Genomic DNA, 22051 nt, shown 5'->3' with positions numbered 1-22051 from the left:
TAGATGTACAAATCCTGATGAGCCATCTTCTAAAGTGGGATGGAGAAAATAGCAAAGCAATCGGCATTTAATTAAGTCTGCAATTCAAAGTGAAACATGGAATCAGCAATTAACATACTGGCAAATAGGAACAGGTATCCAAAAAGGTACAAGACAAAAGTAAATCCAAAAAGATAAAAAGAATAACCGTCAAGATGCGCCTGTCTGCATGCAGCATGCTAGAGAGAACAGTCTCAGTCAGGCTCCTTGTTTTCTATGGCTGCCACCTGATTATTGTTGCACAGCAGTACATCCTGACTGCTATGAGGGGCTGGGAGCTAACAGGACACGAAATGAGCAGCTAGAGGAAGAGCGCAGGCCAAGCCCTAACAACCTGTAGAAACCTTTTTTGTGTTTTTATTATGAAATGCTATCTATGAAAGGGGCAATAGTAAATAAATACTGAATTATAAATTAGCACTTGAAGTGGATGACTTTATAGTATTGTAAACTAAACTGCTAATATACTCAGCAAAAAAAGAAACGTCCTCTGACTTTCAACTGTTTTTACTTTCAGTAAACTTAATGTGTAAATATTTGTATGAACACTAAAAGAGTCAACACCATAAGACATAAACTAAAAATGTTTCACAATGTGTCCCTGAATGAAGGGAGGCTCAAAATCAAAAGTACCAGTCAGTATCTGGTGTGGCCACCAGCTGCTTGAAGTACTGCAGTGCATCTCCTCCTCATGGACTGGACCAGATTTGTCAGTTCTTGCTGTGAGATGTTACCCCACTCTTCCACCAAGGCACCTGCAAGTTCCTGGACATTTCTGGGGGGAATGGCCCTAGCCCTCACCCTGCGATCCAACAGGTCCCAGATGTGCTCAATGGGATTGAGATCCGGGCTCTTCGCTGGCCATGGCAGAACAGAACAAAACTGTGACTCATCAGTGAAGAGCACTTTTTGCCACTCCTGTCTGGTCCAGCGAAGGTGGGTTTGTGCCCATAGGCGGCGTTGTTGCTGGTGATGTCTGGTAAGGACCTGCCTTACAACAGGCCTACAAGCCCTCAGTCCAGCCTCTCTCAGCCTATTGTGGACAGTCTGAGCACTGATGGAGGGATTGTGTGTTCCTGGTGTGACTCGGGCAGTTGTTGTGGACATCCTGTACCTGTCACGCAGGTGTGATATTCGGATGTACCGATCCTGTGCAGGTGTTGTTACACGTGGTCTTCCACTGCGAGGATGATCAGCTGTCCTTCCTGTCTCCCTGTAGTGCTGTCTTAGGCGTCTCACAGTGCGGACATGGCAATTTATTGCCCTAGCCACATCAGCAGTCCTCATGCCTCCCTGCAGCATGCCTAATGCACGTTCACGCAGATGAGCAGGGACCCTGGGCATCTTTCTTTGGGTGTTTTTCACAGTCGGTAGACAAGTCTCTTTAGTGTCCTGCGTTTTTAGAACTGTGACCTTAAATGCCTACTTTCTGTAAGCTGTTAAGGTCTTAACGACCATTCCACAGGTGCATGTTAATTAATTGATTATGGTTAATTGAACATGCATGGAAAACCTTGTTTAAACCCTTTACAATGAAGATCTGTAAAGTTATTTGGATTTTTAAAACATTATTGTTGGAATACACAGTCCTGAAAAAGGGACGTTTCTTATTTTGCTGAGTATATAATGGGAATTACAATATGCTTTAACCGTTTAATGAAGTTCTGATTGATTTACATATTTTCATTAAATTTAAGACATACAGAAAACTAAGATATACTATATATCTGGAAATAGCTAGCAGAACATAATATGGTAATGGGTACTTTCTGTATTTTTTTTAAACGTAAGGAGCACTTCATCCGCCATTTGAGGACGTGCGTGACATATATGCGTATTTTTGTTTCCATATACTCACACAGACGTATGCCTCTAGGTATACAGTGGGGATGTGGCAGCGTGAGAGTCCCACACATGCGCAGACGTATGGCATACAGAGGCGTAATGACTTGTATTCTTTGTGCTTATCTACAACGTCTGACAATCAGAAGCCCAAGGTATGCTATTTGACATGTCGCTGTCCTGACAGCTTGAAACAGGAATAGCAATCCTACTTAAGTTTTCATAATTGTGATTCCTGTACAAGATCTTACACTGAGGAAAGGGCCCACATAAAATGTTTAACTATGACCAAATACATCCACACTTAGACAGATGACATAAATTAATACCATATTTGCCCATGTTCTAAAAATCCAATTAGTGGCTGTCATATTTGACAATAAAATTTATCATTTGTTTAATGGTTGCATGGGAATCCATAAGATCCTCATACTTTGTTAATAAACAATGGCAAACCAGTCAGTGCAGTGAGTAGCAGCTGTTTCTCATTTCAAACGTGTCGTATAAACAGTGCTTCAATTGTGTGAGCCTGGCTCTAAGTTACATACAATCTTCAGCTTCCACTGAAAAGCTTATACTCACTGATTGAAGCTTACAAATTATTGCCCTCTTTTAATGCCCTGCAAAGTCAGTAAGGCTCTGGCAAATTGCTATATGTCCAAAGTGAAAAGCAAAAGGTCCATTGGAAGAAAAAAAAAGTTTTTTTGGAATCTTGCCATTTCAGTAATAACGGTTCAAACTCCGGGTCCCTGGGATATCTGGTTGCCCATTCATCCAGATTTCTCTAATTATTCGCTCTCGCTCTTCAAGTCTCTGTGCTCTCTCCAGCTCCTCGGCAGATGTGAAAACATTCATGTTCAAAGTCCTCTCAAAGCGCCGATGGCGGCGTGCTGACAGATCTGAAGTAGTGTCCCAGTTGCTGTCACTGTCGCTGCTGTCACTGTCACTGTCTATGTGCTTCTGCTGCTTCTTGACAGGGACAGTTCTACAATCTGTTCTGCAGGAGATCTGCACAACCAGCGCACAAAGAGTGAGGATGAGGCCAATGCACACTCCAGATACAAAGTATAAGGCGGCTCGCTCAGGATTCTCTGTAAACAAAACAGGAAATAATTACAAATGGGTAAGCAGAAAAATAAATGTCCTAGACATCCAAAGAGTAATGCTAAATGTCATTATGGTGCAAACACTCCGACTATAAGTTGGCATTTTAGTGACGGAGATTCCAAAAAGAAAGAGACATGCCTTACAAAATCTTAGAAATCTAGATAGAAGAATTACACAGATACGTCACTTCCAACATGAACGAGGAATAAAGACTGGTCACTCTGCTAAGGGTGAGTGAAACCCACTGGACCTGCTTTTCTTTGAGTTTGTCTAAAACACAGCTATCGTTGGGAACTTTTGGTGAAATACATTGATGTCAATGGGGAACGAGAAACTGAACTAGTTCTGTGTGGATTATAATGGTCCAATGGCCTTTCAAGTGTACCTGAGGGATAGGAAAGCTTCTGTCACTATGATTGTGGCCAAAAATCTAACCTGAGCTGTGAGGCAGCAGTGTTAACCATTGCACCATCATGCCTCTAAATTCTTTATCTCTTTCTAAGTCTCCAGAGCTATCACTGGACTAACTAACACCCACAGAGCCTGTGATTCAAGGGGTCAGCATTATATACCAACATTGTTCTGCACTACACAGAAAGTAGCATAACATCCAGCAGTGACGATACAACATACAATAAATCTATGCAGAACAAGAATGTATTTTCATAATATTCTTATTATAGTCAGATAATCAAATGAAAATACTGCAAGTTTTGTTTTGTTTTTTTCAAACATTCAAATCCGTCTGTAGTGCCGATTGGGTAGTGACACCATGCCTGTGTGTATGCCCGTTAAATTATTCATGCATGTGTGAAGCAGATCAGGAAGTGCTGTTGTGAAGTGTGAAGTTAAGTACTATTACGTCATGCATGTGTGAAAGTTCTGTGTATGCACAACGCAAATCGGACAATTAGCACACATTGTGTAGTAACATCCCCATCCAACATGGCTCCTAAGATTTGCTGATGTCACACTGGCGTTGCAAAGCATCAGTGGGCAAAGGAAAAAAATGTCTAAGCTGACTGCATGGCTAATGTTTAGGGAAAACAAGGTCCCAGGTGAACCCAGCAATTTCACTGTGAAAGATGCTTTACCGAATATCGCTGATCAGCACTATTAAGGGTCAGGCTGCTCTGCCAAGAAAACTGGGAGATTAGAGTGAGAGATTAGGAGTAAAATATTTGGAAAAAGGGCAAGATACCTGGAATGTGTAAGGATGTGTGTGTGCTTGTGAGTGTGTGTAATTTTGCCCTGTGATGTACTGAAACCACATCTAGACTTTGCTCTTGTCTTGCACTCAGTGCTACTAGAAAGAGGGTCCAGTACCCCACAATACAGAAATGATTTAAGCAGGTTTAAAAAATCAATGAATGGATGGCTAATTGGCCTCTACACTGTAGTGATTAGTGGGGTTTGTAGGTTAGCATACACAATGTAAAAACATACAATGTGCAAACTACAAGGGTGTCTCCCTGTTTGGGCTTTCAATAAGCATGAAAAGGCAGATGTTTCAAAAAGATACTTAAAAGATTCAAGGTTTGACATAAGAAGACTTTCTATATAGTGTATGTGTTCTGAAATTCTCACAGAGAAGACCATGGAGACCAGAAAGGAGAGCATCCTCAATAATTTGTGTCATAATGGATGGGGTTTGCATTACTTTCACAGAAAAGCAGCCAAGATTATTCAGGTCAAGGAATGTAAGCCCACCTTGTGGTGCCATAACGGCCTACCACACACACTATTTGTTCAGCATACTGTATGTTCTAAATGTTCCAGTACAATACTCTAAATTAGTAATGACCCCGCTGTGCTAGGAATTTATCTGATGACACCTGACAACAAACGATCACATGCCTAGTGCTGACATATTCTCCTTAATACTTCCCAGATGAAAGAGTCTGTGGTGAAACTTTTTCCATGGGCAATACATGCCAGCATTCTGGATTGCTACTAAGTAAACAGCTAAATTTAACATGAATTGGTCCCTAGCTGAGAGCAGATGGCATGGCTAGTGGTATAATACAACCATGTAGGTTCAGGAAGGTGAAGGTTTGATTGCAGCAAAGTATTATGCTCCATGGGCTGGACAGAAGATTTGTGGTACAGAATCATGAAAAAACAGAATCACAAATGTAGAAGTGAGCAGGGAAAAATGTAACAACGAGAATTAGGCTGTTGGAAATTACTCAAATTGTCACAATGTTTTTTGATTTTGGTCACCTTTGAAGACATTAATTTTAAAAATTGTCTTCCAGAGGCACCATTTTCCTTTTTACCATCGGTGGCACCATTGTTAGCTGCTGGTAATGCTGGGTTGCCAGCCTGATGCAAGGCAAGACATCTTGAAGTATGCAACACATAATAAAATTACTGTGATCTCATATATATCCATCCATCCATTATCCAGCCCGCTATATCCTAACTAAAGGGTCACGGGGGTCTGCTGGAGCCAATTCCGGCCAACACATGGCACAAGGCAGGAAACAAACCCTGGGCAGGGTGCCAGCCCACCACAGGGCATCTTATATATATATATTCTGTACATATCAGTGTCATACTTTACTGTCCAAGTGTGTGACTAAATTTAAAATTTAAGCTCAATTGTTGTTCAAGATCTCTCTGGCTATGAATTGTTTTCTGTTCTTCATCTTACATCTTGGCTTTGGCTACGCAAAATATTGTGGTGTTTGACTATGTCGCTACCTCTCAAGAATTATGAGTTTTTCTCACATGCTGACAATTGTTTATTTGAATTTCATCCTCCCAATTTCGACCTTGGCTTGTCATTACTATTAACATTCCGTCTCCTGATTCCATCCTTCTTAAAACTGTTGCTTCCCTGTGCATTTACTACAAAAATAAGGGAAATGTTCTTTAAGGAAAGGAGTTAAAACAATCGTCAAAAGGTCAAACATACTGCTACAAGGCTATAAACAAATTACAGGACAATGAATACAGTATGTCTTTTGAGTTTTGAAAGACTAGAAGAGATAATCTGTTGATTCAAGTTAAATAAAACTACAAATGTGTGTGGAGACCTGTCTGATGCTGCCAAGCTCATTTAAAAGAAATCAACCAGCAAAAATGGTAAAAAAAATATTATAAATAATTAGAGGAATTAACTAATGTGTACCTGTGGTGGGCTGGCGCCCTGCCCGGGGTTTGTTTCCTGCCTTGCGCTCTGTGTTGGCTGGGATTGGCTCCAGCAGACCCCCATGACCCTGTAGTTAGGATATAGCGGGTTGGATAATGGATGGATAGATGAACTAATGTGTACTCATTTTTAAAATAAAAAAAGCAATTTGGAGACAGTGACACTTAAATCATTCACAAAAGTATTTTGACTATGAATACTGTTCACTGTATCATTTCCTAAAGACCTGAATCAAGGTATTCCCACAAGTGAGAACAGTAGGTGGCTGTCATATTGCAAAAACTAAGTCTAAGGGCCACAGTAAAGTGTAAAAAGGGAAGCCATCTGAAGAAATAGAAATCTCTCATTTTATATAAGTGCATGCAGAAAGCAGAGTGCCTTAGGGGTCAAGTGGTTAAACAGTAAAGCACAAGGTCACAGGTTCAACCAAAGCAATCAACTTATTTTGTAAAACTGAGTGACTTTTTAAATTGTAAGTTCCCGCTTTGCACCTTGTGTGGCCAACATTGGCTCCAACTCCCAGCAACCTTAAGCTGTGTACTCAAGGTAGAAGGTGTATGGAAGCATGGATACACCATCTTTGAAGCATTTCTAAAAATATATATGTTTTCATTTAAAATGTAAGAAAATTCCTCACTGAAATCTTTTTTTTCTGAAAATGTAACACTGCTACAGTTTTTGAACAGTGAACATTGAACCAAGAAAAAAAAATATAGCCAGTAGTAAAAAAAAGTATTTTGTACTTTAAGTAACCTCCACAATCCCAGAATCACACATGTGGCAAGTCACTTAAGAAAACTTATAACTTTCTAAATGGAGTAAATAATTTAATAAATCTTTGCCATTTCCTGTAACATCAATGAATGAGATATTTCCTTCTTCCTTTGTGAGTTCTACAAACCTCAGTTTTTTGTTTTTTTTGACTCATTGTGGCTAGCTGCCCAAAGCTTAAAAAATGTAAAGGAAAAAAAAAAACACTGAGTAATTCTTTTTGAGTGGGAAGAAAAACATTGAGATAATTTTCCATCTTGGCAACAGAGTTTGACTTTTTGTTTTGTACTTATTCATTTAAAAATAGTCCCTGCATGAGAAAAAAGTGCATACATCATCTGCATTATTATGCAAGGTCATGATAAGCAGGGGGTGCCTCTGATGCTGTGTACCGAATCCTTTAGGATTAATAAACCAAATGAGACAACAGGAAATAAAAATGAATTAAAAAGCAGTACCATGGCAGAATTTATTTTCTAAACAAAGTCTTTTTCTGTTGTACCCTAATACATGAATACTTGTGTTCCATTAGGTATAAGCCCATTCAGTCTCACCCAAACAGATTCTGAAATCTGACATTAAACACATCATTTAGTGTCTGGTCTCTTATGCCATTTTGGTGGGCACTGGCAATGGTCGGTTTACATTAGTGCCTCTTTAACATTGTGAGGTCAATCCGCATGAGTCAATGCTTCAGATTTTTTTTGGTTATTACTCTTGGCAACACTAAATCTTGGCAAAAAAATTCAACTTCATGAAAATGCTTCGAAAGTGTGCCTACTTTATTCAGCTGACAAGATCTTTATCATCCTATTTGCACCTTCTGATATTTTACCTTAGAGACATCTTAAGGCAGATGGTATACATAATTACATCACTAATGGCATTGAGTCAGTCTTTTTTAACATTGATTATACTAAATTAGATAAACCACAAAGGAGTGTCTGCAGCTTATGCTAGCTGAAGTCCATTGATCAATGTGGAAATCATAAATGAGCAGTACCTAGTAGTGTTAATATCCCCAGAAACATTTACAGTATATACAGTACATTAAACATGGAGAAATCTTCTTCAGGACCTATTAAGAAGGCATGCAGTACAGATATGTTACTGCCCTTGATCAGTGTCAAATGATGCATGCAGCTGATTATGAATCATTGAACTCTTTCTCTTAAATAGACTTAAGCTGCCTCGATTTCTGATGCTGCTACAACAGCATCTGCTCAGTAAAGTAAGACATGATGTACATTGCTATTGGCATTCTGCCCTCCCTTGTCACCAAAGTGCTTAAAACCAAAAGAGTAATTCTAAATTCTGTTTTTCAGAGCAGTCTACCATGTAACAGCCTGTGTTTATTTTGCTTGTCAGAGAAAGAAAGAAAATCCTGCAACTGCATACCTTGCGGACATTACTTTTCAACACTACTGTTGAAAAGAACTGACGTTTTCTTCTTTTCTCTGTTCTCTGTTCCTTAAAGTTTTGTATTCAAAGAAGAGACTTTACTTTGCAGCATGTTGATATTTTAATTCCCAGTCCCAGTTTTAGTGTCATTTTTGTATTAAATGATTTTGACGTTTACTAGTCAGTTTTGATCATGTCACAGCCCTCAGAGAAAAGGCAGCCCAGTTACTATAAAACTGGAAATGTGCACCAGTATATTTGTAGCAAAGACTAGAAGATCAGTGAGGGCAAAGTTAGTCCTGGAAGGTAGCAGTAGCTGCAGGGTTTTGTTCCTACCCAGTTGCTTAATTAGAAAGTAATCCTTATCAATAACTTAACTTCATGGCTTATTAGTAATTTAATTCTGCCATGTCAGGTCATTCTCATATCTTAGACTTTTTCCTTTCTAAGTATATCATTCAAATGATTTGAAGTCTAAAATGGATGAGTAATTCTCAGTCCTTCACTTCTTTCTCTTCACCATCCTTCCAAGTGTTTAATTAAACCAAATAATGCATGATAAATACACATAGGTGTAAACGGAAACAAGCTAAATGGAGAAATGTTGGTTCCCTTTGTCATTTGCACCTTATTGCTAATAATGAGGAACTGAGAATATGACTGTTTAAGACTAAAATAAGCAATAAGGGTTCAACATCTTAATGAACGAGACAACTAATTGGAAGCAGAAGTGTTACTTGAGTAATAAATACTTCTTATTAAGCAATTGTGTTGGAACAAAAACCTGCAGCCACTGCGGCCCTCCAGGACTAACTATGCCCACCCCTGGACTAGATCATATATAGACACAGTGCTATTTGATTTCATACTCTGATCATGCTTAATCTTATTAATATGGCATCCACTATTTTGTCAGTCGTATAATTGACTGTTAAATATGTGCTAGTTTGTAATTACTTCAGACTTTTGTACAATAGTAACTACCTAGTCAAGAGAAAATGAGTGTAATATCTAGTCCTCCATATATCAAAATGTTGCCTGTTTAATCAGCTATATTGTTCATAGGGATCAAAATGAATTTCATGAAAAAAATTTCATATAAACTGTTATACAGTATATCTAGTGGGGAAAACAATCAGGTAACAGTGTTGATGTTTCTTTAGAAAATTTTTTTCAGAAATTCTTTCAGAAAAAAAAAACTGAATCTCATCTCAGCAAGTCAAGTTTGTCATCTAAAAAAAGACTACATTATATTCTGTAAACTTAATTTTAATTGTGTTTAATTAATCATATGTTTGACTGATTGTACAATATATATCAAAATTAAGTTTTTAAAAATTATTGTCTATAGCCTCTTTAATGCAGAGTTTTGAAAATATAATTGTGAAGTAATTCAAAAAACCCAGATATCACACAAGGTAAATCAGCTTGAGCAAAGCAAGCCTGTTGTTATATTACTTTTTTTATAATATTACATTTCCCAAATTTAATATGTTAAGTTCCTATTTCTTATAAACTGCATATTAATAATGCTGTGCTATGAAAGCGAATGATTTAAAAAGTGTAAAAACTTCAGTTGGTTCAAGCCACATCATCTAATTTTTCATCACATTGTCTTGTAATTTAAATAAATAGATAGATAGATAGACAGATAGATAGATAGATCAAAGCTAGTATATGATAGATAGATAGATAGATAGATAGATAGATAGATAGATAGATAGATAGATAGATAGATAGATAGATAGATAATATTTTTTTAATCAATTCATCCATCCCCTAGGTCATGTGAGCCTGTTTCAGCCAGCATTGGACGCAGGCAGGAACAATCACTGACTAGGCCTGCCAGGTAGTCACAGGATGAACACACTTGCACACAAACAAACACATACCAAAACCCAGTCTAGCATTGCCAGTCCTCCTAAACTGTATGTTCATTTTTGCATTACTAAATTGATTATACCCTATATACTTTTAACTGTTATGTTTTCCTGTATAAAACTAGTAAGTAATAATAAACGCACAATCCTCTGCATTCTTCCCAGTGGATTCTGGGGTTCGTCAGGGGTGTGTTCTTGCTCCTACCCTGTACAATGCTTGAATGGATTGGGTGCTGGGCATGGTCATGGGGTCCTCATGGGGTCCAGTGGCTGAGTGTCTGGGCTTGTGAGTGTCCTGGATGTAAACTAAGATCCAGGCCTTTAATGACCTCTTGCGCACTGCCATCAGCAGTGTGTCTGTCTGCTCGACCGTGTAGAGAGGTTTGCTTACTTTGGCAGCGTCATTCGTGTCTCTTTTGACTACTCTTATGAAGTCTGCAGACAGACTGGGAGAGCTTGAGGGGTCATGAGGTTGCTGAAAAGGGTTGTTTGGCACTCCCGATATCTTTGCAAAAGGACAAAGGTCTAAGTCTTTAGAGTCCTATGCTTCCTGCTTTGCTATATGGTTGTCAGACATGGATGCTATCCAGTGACCTGAGACGAAGACTGGACTCCTGCAGTACTGTGTCTCTGTGGAGAATCCTTGGGTACTGCTGGTTTGACTTTGTGTTGAATGACTGGTTGCTCATGGAGTACCTAATGATGCACATTACCTGCACTGTGAGGGAGCTTCAGTTATGGTACTACGGCCATGTGGCGCAATTCCCCAAGGTTGATCTGCGGCAGATATAGGGTCATTTCCGGGTGGTGGGACTGGACCTCGTGTCTGCCTGGAGGGTTGCTAACTAGAATCCCAAACTGTTTAGTCACGTGGTGGGTGTGGCAACACACTGTACCAGTGCATACTCCCCAACCTGACCTGACCTATTCAATAATCTGCATGTGTCTAATCAGATTCATATTTTCAGCAAATGAAAAACATTTTATCATTCTGATTTAGCATATTTCTCATACATGAAATACACATGCAAGTGATTAAATTTACTTTTAAAAAGACAACAGAAATTAAAGAAAAACTTCAGAGCAAGATATAATACAAAAAAAAAGAAGAGGCAAATATTGGAATGTATAAATGGGGAGAACATACTCACTGTACATTAAATGCATGAGCATCAAAGATTATTAAATATGCACATTTACTTTTTATAGGAACTCTTTCACCATATTCCAGCACTGAGAGAGCTCATCAAATGAGGATTTCGAATTAACTAAGAAATAACTAAGAACTAGATAAGTTTTTTAATTTGCCTTCAATGAACTGTTTTTTTTTAAATGAAAAGCTGCTGTATGTGTCAAAAATAATTGTATTTCACACTATATAATCTACTGCATGATAGAAAAAGCAGACTTACCCAGAATGAAAGAATAGGCAGCAAGTATGTTGCTTAATAGTGCCATTTCTGTACCAATGGGCTTGGACTCCATGCTGTTATTTAACATTCTCCTTCTAGTCTCATCCAAAGGGGGCAGTAAAGGCTTCTCTTCCATTGAATAGACCCCAGCTTTTTTCCGTGCTTTTTTCTCTTCTGCAAAATAAACTGTGACATTTACTGTTTGAAATTTTAGAACGCATACACTAGCAAGTGTCAGATGACACCCTCAGTTTGTCAAATATTTGTGAAACAGATAATACCTTGAACCTCTTCACTGACAATCCTTCAAGTTCAGTTAACAGCAACTAAATACATGTTTCTACCATTGTCATTCTCTTATTTGAAAAATATTTAGTCTTCGTCATCAGTTCTTTTCTGGAGAAAAAAACGGCCACCTAGTCTATATTTCCCAATCACATTTCTAAGCTAAAGATAGTTTGACATTAATTACATTGCAAAACATGAAACCTAAGAAAGTGAAAATTATTTATATCATGACATTAAATCTGTTTTCCCTTATTGTAAGAATTATTGACTTATCAAAAAATTTGTATTTACCATTATTTAATTTACTTTATGAATTCTTGTCAAGTAAAATTTGCTTACCCCATTGGCAGAGTTTTTTGCTAAATAAAAGCAGAACACTCCCATTTAAAGTTTCTGTCTAGTTTTTGCATATGTTAACAAACTCTTACAAGTTCCTTCTTAGCCATAAGTCTCAGTTAGGTTGGTTTCCTGATTATTTAGCATTATCTTCAAGACCTTCCAACTGCACTAACATATAAGGGTCAATAAATAAATACTTGACACTTATTATTTAAACCATTATCACAGCTAAGATCCTCCAGAAGTGACCCACTATCCAATTCAAACACTTTGACAAACTACTTTCAGTAAATAAGTTTACTTTGCCAGGGCCTACTATAGTATAAAATACAGTGTGTGTAAATAACCCCAGACCCAGAAAATAATCCCATAATAGGATGTACACAGTTGTTTTCAGATAAGTGTTCTAGGAATTGGAAGATGGAAGGCAGGTAGGAAAGCAACACTTTAGTGGATCCAGACGTATACTTGGAAAAAACAAACATAGCGGAATATGGGAGAACTTAAAAATAAGCAGCAGAAATTCACTGGCTGAAAATCAATACATAGCAAATGATCTAATCCATCAAGTACAATAAAGCATATGGAAATATATTTTTAGGAGGCCATGCTGCATTCACCCAGATTGGTCTGGTGAAGGTTGTAGGTGGTCATGAATAGGAAGGTGCAGACAACCTGTTAGTTTTATGGTGCTTTTAAGAGGCTATGCACCAACAATGCTGCACTCATTTTGTTTTGTTTTACTTTTATTTGAATTCTTCTGTTGTCTTGCAACCATCTCAGTGTGAAAAATGATTAATGTCTGACATTTACTAAAAAAAAAAAGAAACATGCATTTGGTGATCTAATTTTTAAAATACATTACTGCATTTGCCAAGCATTGTTTGTTGGTGGTTGCATGTAATTTCAGTATAGGCAGGCCCTGCTACTTGTTTATAAAGGCTGATGTATCCATTTGAAACATTTACATTTTTATTATTAATAAATAATATTTCTTTGTTTTCACACTAGATGTTCAGGAGCAGCAAGCCCTGACTCACAATGGAAAAAACTAATGGGTACCCAATGAACAGCGTTCACAGAGCTAGAGCCAGACCTCACATTAAATTGCTCAAAGAAGCAGATAACCATCACATACAAAAGATCAGGACACAAAATAGAAGAACAAAAGAAACATATAATGCAAGATAAACGCAAAAGATAAGCAGCAGTAACAAATATGATAAATAGTACTGGAAAAGCACAGCAATTAACATCACAAAGATGCCATTGAGCAGTTCTCAGAAAAGATCATGAAAACTGACAACTCACCAGTCAGAGACCTGCCCCTTTTAGAACATCACACACCTCAGAAACATGCAAAGGACTGCTGAGCGCTGTGCTCACACAGCACACAATCAAGTCACACAATAGGGGCAATACCACCCGCCACCATTGTAATCGATCCATCCATTTCCTAAACCCACTTATGCAAGCAAGCACCAGTTTGAAGACAGGAACAATTCCTGGTCAGGGTGCCAGTCCATCATAAGTTGAAAAGTACAATTTAGCACTGATGCTACAGAAAATATAGAAGGCAACAGACAAGTGATGGCAATGTAAGTAATAAACATAAAGCAAAGAAGTAAACTTGAAGGCAAATGCTACCAGCTTTGAAACTTCTCAATGGATGCACTTTTCTAGAAAAAGAGGTGAAGTCGATGGTGCTGCAATGTCAGAGTTGCATTATTGAAAGTAAGACAAAGAGAAAAGAGCACATGAATCTTTATAAAGGTTTGAAATATAAATATCTGCATATTCAAACATCCATCCATTATCCAACCCACTATATCATAACACAGGGTCATGTGGGTCTGCTGGAGCCAATCTCAGCCAGCAGAGGGCGCAAGGCAGGAACAAATCCCAGGCAGGGCGCCAGCCCACTGCAGGGCACACACACACACACACACACACCAAGCACACACTAGGGACAATTTAGAATCGCCAATGCACCTAACCTGCATGTCTTTGTGGGAGGAAACTGAAGCACCAGGAGGAAACCCACACAGACAAAGGGAGAACATGCAAACTCCATGCAGGGAGGACCCGGAAAGCGAACCCAGGTCTCCTTAATGCGAGGCAGCAGTGCTATCACTGTATTCAAACAGATAAAGTGAGTAAAGAAAATAAATATGTATGTAGTTAAACTTAAATACTGTACAGCTAATTTGTGTATTTTGCCTTTGTTTTATGGATGGACCTTTTAACTAGATATTCTGAACTGTTACTGAGTTGTGTCAGAAATTCCTTCCAGACTGTATCTTAACTCTCTGGCAAAGTCAGCAAAATGGTCTTGTGACATTCTCAGTGCTTCAGCTTTGTTTTGGTTTAAAATTGTTTATTAGAAGCAGTCATTTAATAACAAACACACATACACATGGAAGCACCACTATTCCTGCTATTTAGAAAGCTGAATTCCACCTTATTTGTGACTTTCTGCTTAAAAGAAAGAAGAAATAAAGAACTTTAAATTCTTGACAAGTAAGTGAATTTAAAGGAAACATGCAGTAAACATCATGGTAAGGTCTTTCTAAATTTCTGACAAAAGTAACTGTCACATATTAACTTTGGACAGCACACAGATAGCCGTCATATTAAATAAAAGTTTAATAACAAAAATAGTGGCATTAAATTAATTAAATGATTGCAACAAGAGTTGAGGATGCTTGCCATACGCTTTTACTTACATGTACTTCTAAATACAGTATCGTACAGTTTTCTTACATATCAGATTTATTCTATGTGAGATGATTCTTGTTTTCTGAAGCTGCATTGCTGGTGCTTTTTGAAGATGCTTGCAGATTTCTACTTTAACATCATTTTATGGATTTTCTTTGAATTAGTACATTCAAAGGATGTTGCACTGTCATATTTGAATAATATTATTGTATATCTCAGCCAGCATACCCTGATGATTACATTTAATACATATTATATTATATTAGATTTGATTAGATTATATATTAATGTACTAGTATATAATTTAGTGTATTAGGAGAATTAATATATGTGAATAGCTAGTGTCAGTATTTTTAGAAATATTATTAGAAATATGTGTATATGTTGTGCAATATTCCATACTTTTTTATATGTTCAGCATACTATTTTAACACATATATACATATTTCTAATAATATTTCAAAAACTACTGACACTAGCTATTCACATATACTAATTCTCCTATGATTTATTGCTGCACTTCTCATAACATAAAAAGGTCATCAGATATAGAACAGGCCTGAAACACAATCAACACTTGCAAGAAAGATTTTGTGCTTATATGATAATGCTCAAATATAAATAAAATTAATCTGGCCTTCAAAAACATAATCAGTCAAAATGCAAGCTAGCCATTTCTGCTAGACCTCACATTAAGAAAAGTAAATGAAGCCAAAAAATATATTTGTGTTTTTTTTATGTGACGCAGTATTAAAGGATTGTGTTGGCACTTGGCATTTGATGGTGGCTTTAAAGTGGTAACCAATGTATAATACGATGGGCATGGAAATCTTTCTAATCCAATTAAAAAGTAACTAAGCTTATTGACAGAATAAGCACATCAAAACTCAGTATTACAATAAAATATTTAAATATATTTAACAATAGAACATGAGCTATTGACTAACAGAACATCTTTAGTGTTTAAATATGTTTTAAAGTTTAAAGTTCATTTGCTGTTTAATAAGATTTTAAAAGAGAGAAAAAGGCACAAAAATCACCTCACAGCTATAACATTCTCAATCAATTTAATCAGGTTCAGGTTGTGGCACTGCTAGACCTTATCCTTAGGCATGATGGGGAACCAGTTCATAATTCATTCTTAATTTCACATTTTATATGTGAAAGAAACAAAGAAAGAAAAAGTAAAATTACCTGGCAGCCTCTCTGAAGTTATACGAGTAGGCACATCTGACAGCACCCCGTCTCCTATAATGTTTGGATTAAAGGATCTGGGGTGCTGAGGAAGGTTCAAGCTTTGATAGTTTGTTGGTCTTGGTTGCACTTCCTCCAGAAGCTTCTTTGGTACTAAAAGAACGCAAAGAAAAAACAAAAATAAAGTTTGCTTTAATTGAATCTCAGAGCAACTAAAAAGAACAGGAGATAATTATTAATAGACAATCTGTTATGTAATACTTTGCTCTCTGCATAGTTTGCAAAATTATTACGTTACTTATTTTATTAAATTACATATAATGTCTTCTCAGAACTTTATAACAGTATGCAGTTATGCAGCAGAAGTAAAGTACTACAGTTCTTGTGCTCTACTTTAACTTTTGTTCCCTATTGCTTATTAAGGTTTTACTTTGAAATCACTCACAATATGTGTATCATAATTCACCCTGTATAAAGGCATCCAATAAATAAATCAATAAAAATAGACCGATAGATAGATAGATAGATAGATAGATAGATAGATAGATAGATAGATAGATAGATAGATAGATAGATAGATAGATAGATACCTAAACATGTGACCTCTCCACCTTTACTTCCTTCCTTATGATAAACGATTAAAACAAAATCTGAACCTGTTGGCAGTCGCTGCACAAATTAGTCACTTAAGAAAAGTAGAATACTAGCATTGTTCCACTGTCATCTTGAATAACTGAACATTCCCTGAACTCAGCTGTTGTGAAAAGCACCTTAAATTTCCAAAGCAGGTCAAAACAATCTGATTGGTGGAGGCCACAAATACAATGCGAAGAGAAATGATGACTTCTGCTAACAATATTGTTCCTATTTTTTAACAAAACCCCAGTTCTCATTTTTATACTTCTGATTAGAATGTCACGCTTTCAGAAGCATCTGATTTATCAAACTATTTGATGTATAAAAGCAACATTAAAATGCTTCCAAAACTACAACCTTAATAAAAAGATGTGTCTACAGCATGTGTCTGTCCAATTGCTATGTCTCTGTCATTACCATAGATGGCCCATCAGAAACATTAACACTTCTTTTATGAATCCTATACCAAATGACATATAACATAGACGTGTTCATTGCATGGTGCACTGCAAATGCAGCCGCCGAGGACTACTTTAATTACTTAGATTTCAACCCATCTTACACAGGTTGCACAGCTAATATACATAAACATCACCATAAATATAAAATAATTCTGTTCTGTAATTAACCTCTGATGTGTTGTTATCGCTTTATTTGGGATGATTTAACCAGTTAGCTATTACTTTTTCATACAGTGTTTAGTTGGTGTTATATAACTTTGTTCATTCAATAAATGACAATATTACATTTGGCTGAAGACATGAACACATTCAGTGTCAAAAGTGTGCAATAACAGAGAAAATCAAGCAAGTGGGTATTTTTCCTGGCACAGCAAGTTCTGCTATATGTACAGTGGGTACGGAAAGTATTCAGACCCCCTTCAATTTTTCACTCTTTGTTATATTGCAGCCATTTGCTAAAATCATTTAAATTAATTTTTTCCCTCATTAATGAACACACAGCACCCCATATTGACAGACAAAAAAAAGAATTTTTGAAATTGTTGCAGATTTATTAAAAAAGAAAAACTGAAATATCACATGGTCCTAAGTATTCAGACCCTTTGCTCAGTATTTAGTAGAAGCACCCTTTTGAGCTAATACAGCCATGAGTCTTCTTGGGAAAGATGCAACAAGTTTTTCACACCTGGATTTGGGTATCCTCTGCCATTCCTCCTTGCAGATCCTCTCTAGTTCTGTCACGTTGGATGGTAAACGTTGGTGGACAGCCATTTTTAGGTCTCTCCAGAGATGCTCAATTGGGTTTAAGTCAGGGCTCTGGCTGGGCCATTCAAGAACAGTCACAGAGTTGTTGTGAAGCCACTCCTTCGTTATTTTAGCTGTGTGCTTAGGGTCATTGTCTTGTTGTAAGGTAAACCTTCAGCCCAGTCTGAGGTCCTTAGCACTCTGGAGAAGGTTTTTGTCCAGGATATCCCTGTACTTGGGGTAAAAAAAAAATGGCTGTCCACCAACGTTTACCATCCAACGTGACAGAACTAGAGAGGATCTGAAAGGAGGAATGGCAGAGGATACCCAAATCCAGGTGTGAAAAACTTGTTGCATCTTTCCCAAGAAGACTCATGGCTGTATTAGCTCAAAAGGGTGCTTCTACTAAATACTGAGCAAAGGGTCTGAATACTTAGGACCATGTGATATTTCAGTTTTTCTTTTTTAATAAATCTGCAACAATTTCAAAAATTCTTTTTTTTATCTGTCAATATGGGGTGCTGTGTGTACATTAATGAGGGAAAAATCAATTTAAATGATTTTAGCAAATGGCTAAAATATAACAAAGAGTGAAAAATTGAAGGGGGTCTGAATAAATTCTGTACCCACTGTAAATTCACAGGCTTAAATATATATATATATATATATATATATATATATATATATATATATATATATATATATATATATATATATATATATATACATATATATATATACACATACAGTATATTTATACACACATATAGACAAATTTACATAATGCAAAAGTGTTAGCCAGCTAGTTATCCTGGCAGTAAGGTTTATCTGTGGTCTGCACTCATTGAAGAGCCCATGACAAAAATAAACTGAATTGATTATTTGCTCAACAGTTCAACACTACAATAAATACCAATTAAAATTCACACCATAAAAAAAGAATTTCTTGTGTTTCCCAAAAGTGGCATTAAAGTGAAGGCTAGAACAACACAGATTTGCCTCACAAACCTTTCCTTAAAGCAACAAAGTCATTCCAAATGTTTGTCAATTTCCACCAAGAGCACACTTTTCTAATGAGTTAGTGATCCAATGAAGCAGATGTGCTAGTGGCGCAACTTAACAAATGGGTGTATTAAATAGTTACCACAATTACTAAGATGACATAAGGAAAGATTTGGAAATGGCTAAGCTGACGTATTTTGTATCCACAAGGCTTAAGTCAACAAGCAATAGGAAACCAAACCTGATTTTAAAGATGTGTCATTCACACTATCATTATTAAATTTGAAGACAGTGGCCAATATAAGAATAGAAAATGTAGTGAAAGGCATAAAAAATTGTCTACATTTGATGAACGCTATTAAAGGTCACTTTCTTAGAGGACAGAAATAAACCGGTGAAGTGTCTGATCAGGATTTAGCACCAAAGTATACACTTTAGTCACACGAAGATGAATGCTAAAAGAAATGTATTGTAGGACAAGTTGTAGCCAATAAACAATTCTTGCAGAAATGCAACAAGTAAAAGAGACTGCAGTAAACAAAATATAATAATGGACCAAGTGACTACCAGTGGAAGAAAGTTTTATGAAGCAATGAGTTGAATCCAGAAATGTTTGCTTCATAAAAATGTCAGTATGTCAGAAGAAAAACTGGTATGAAGTACATTGATGCCTGTCTGTAGTCAACTGGGGCAGCTTCGTTAAAGTCTTAGGATGCATTTCATCCAAAATGGTCACAGTGTATGAAAAGAATGAGAATCAGAGAAATAAGCATTTTAATATATCATGCTGCACCTTTAGGAAAACAACAGTTTGGAAAAAAATGTTTTAGCACAATAACAACCCCAAAACCCACTGTAAACACAATTAAGACTTACTTGGAATGGGCATCTGCAGATGGAACACACAACATTAGAATGACCACCACAACATAACTGAAAGTGTGTGAAATCACTTGGACAGTGAAAAGTACAAAAAGCAGCCATGGTCAAAAGAAGATTTATGACAAGTCTTGCAAGAAACTTTGAGTAAAATATTATACGGCAGTGTACCAAAGTGAACTGCTTTAATTTGGCATTCTTAAGGAGGGCACACAAAGTACTGGTTTGTTTCAAAAAAGTCATTCTTGGTGCTTCTTTATTCTGCATAAGTGTTTATTCTGATATTTTACAGTGTCTCCACAGGTAAATAAACATGTACATTACTGCCCATGTAGCTAGCTTTCAAAATAATTTTATTGGATTACCTAAAGCTTTGTACAGTATTTTGCTGTATAAATCTTAAAAATTAAAATATATTTGAATGTATTTAGTTGTAAATACCACATCTACTTACAGGCTCATGGTAGCTCAGCTGTTATGCTAACTGTGAAACCTATGTAACACTTCAAAGAGCAGGTTACCATAACACATATCTCCCAGAACTCTTGTATGTCTTGCCAGAGTAGATCCTGTCCAACTAAAGGATTAACAATAGATGTTCTGAGAGTTAATGGTGTATTTGCAATGTCAAATGGTGCTGCCAAAGGCCTGATGGCAATTAGCAGCTCTACATCAAGGGGGCTTCTCAAATATCACTGAGCTGGTGCCTAACAATGAAGAGGATACATTTTCTTTGTGTATTCTTCCTGGCAAAAATAGAAAACAAACTCAGTTTGGTATATTTCAAAATGTGAAAAATCAGATATTTTGAAGTATTCATAATATTTTCTTAAATGACGATCTTACACAACATATATGTTTATATATGAAGTATTATATCAAAAGTATTCATTTTGGTATAGACTAGTTCTAAAACAGTGATATTAGGTCTCAGGTTTGTATCCTGGGCACCCTGCACTATGTAATGCTAACAAATCACACATTCCAATGTGCAAATGAAAAATGTACTGTATTGTCAACGAAAAGGTGCCATGTAAAATAAAGACTTACTGTTATTTAATATGACTGAAGGAAAGCCTCGAGTTTTGGAATGTAAACAAAAAGGCTGAAGTGGGTAGCAGCTGGTGTAATATTGAAAACAGGAGCTACAAGTTTTGACTTTTGTGGTCGACTGCTGTAGCATTTGTATGTTAGTCTTGTTCGTCCATGGGTGTCCCTGGGAAAATGGTTTCCTCCCACTGATGTTTAATTTAGCCTCAGTAAATTGCCTTAAGGTTGATCATATATTTTCTGACTGACCAACCTCCTACTTAGGCTGTAGCTCTGCCAAGAGTCAAATGTCTGCCAAGAAAGGCTCCACTGAACTGCAACTTTCTGAATGACAAGCTGGTTACAGTTAATGAATTAAATTAATATACAGCACGTTTTAGAATGTTTTAAACGTTCTTGCATAACCAAAAATCTAACAAAAACTAAAGAATATATTATATGCAACATCCTTATAACAGAAACTTTTTAGTTGGACTCCAAATGCCTTCTAAGGCTACAAATTAGGTGTAATCAAACTAAATGAAGCAGTCTTTTAAAATCTGGATTAAACATTGGCTTTCTTGAATGAGGTCTCCTGTTTCAAGTAAGTGAAAGGAATGCTTGACTTCACTCCATTCATTCCATTAGGATTTAAAAGATTTATTTAAATCATTCAGCTAACGTACCCATAGACGACAGCTATATTTCTACATTTGTTGCTATTGCGTAACACACTGCTCAAAAAAGTTTAGTAGGAGCTTCTTTAGGTTAAACATAAAACCAGATGGCCTGCTGCACATTTCTGTTCTCACTACTGTTAATGATACAAAAAAACAACTGAACATTTTACAACTCACTGATGCATAGTATTTTTTAATTTAATAATACAGAATGAATGGAAACATTCTCTACTATATGTACTAGTACCTGTCCTTTTGAAACAAATTCTCAAAAGCCAAAAGAAAGGTTCATATTGTGTGTTGTGCACATCTCCATAACTGCTTGTAGTTAGCCTTAATGAGGAATGCATCCCCATTTTAAAGGAAAGATCACTACAGCCAGGGATGCATTACAAAGGACTCTGAAAACCCACTGATGACATGTTCCCAAGGGAGCCTTGTATCAGTTTAGTTCCTCCTTTATGCTGTCAAC

The 22051-nt window shown here is 36.7% G+C and overlaps 1 protein-coding gene across 4 annotated transcripts in view; it reads right to left on the bottom strand.

The window, feature by feature from the left end:
* Nucleotides 1-1592: 1592 nt before the first annotated feature.
* Nucleotides 1593-22051, bottom strand: part of LOC120526083 (protein eva-1 homolog A-like) — a 258671-nt gene continuing 238212 nt past the window's right edge. For 3 of the 4 annotated variants that reach the window (XM_039748973.1, XM_039748974.1, XM_039748976.1), the window contains 3 exons: nucleotides 16149-16301; nucleotides 11610-11783; nucleotides 1593-2972 (listed from right to left, as the gene is read on the bottom strand). In XM_039748973.1, coding sequence (XP_039604907.1) covers nucleotides 2602-2972; nucleotides 11610-11783; nucleotides 16149-16301 — 698 coding nt within the window. In that variant the 3' untranslated portion in view covers nucleotides 1593-2601. Of the gene's footprint in view, nucleotides 2973-11609; nucleotides 11784-16148; nucleotides 16302-16738; nucleotides 16793-22051 lie in introns of those variants that run through there. The other variant, XM_039748975.1, reaches the window with a different exon arrangement.

Source organism: Polypterus senegalus, chromosome 3, assembly GCF_016835505.1.
Source record: "Polypterus senegalus isolate Bchr_013 chromosome 3, ASM1683550v1, whole genome shotgun sequence".
Classification (NCBI taxonomy): Eukaryota; Metazoa; Chordata; class Cladistia; order Polypteriformes; family Polypteridae; genus Polypterus; species Polypterus senegalus.
The sequence above is the reverse complement of the archived record's forward strand: the minus strand, read 5'-3'. Positions and strand labels throughout refer to the sequence as shown.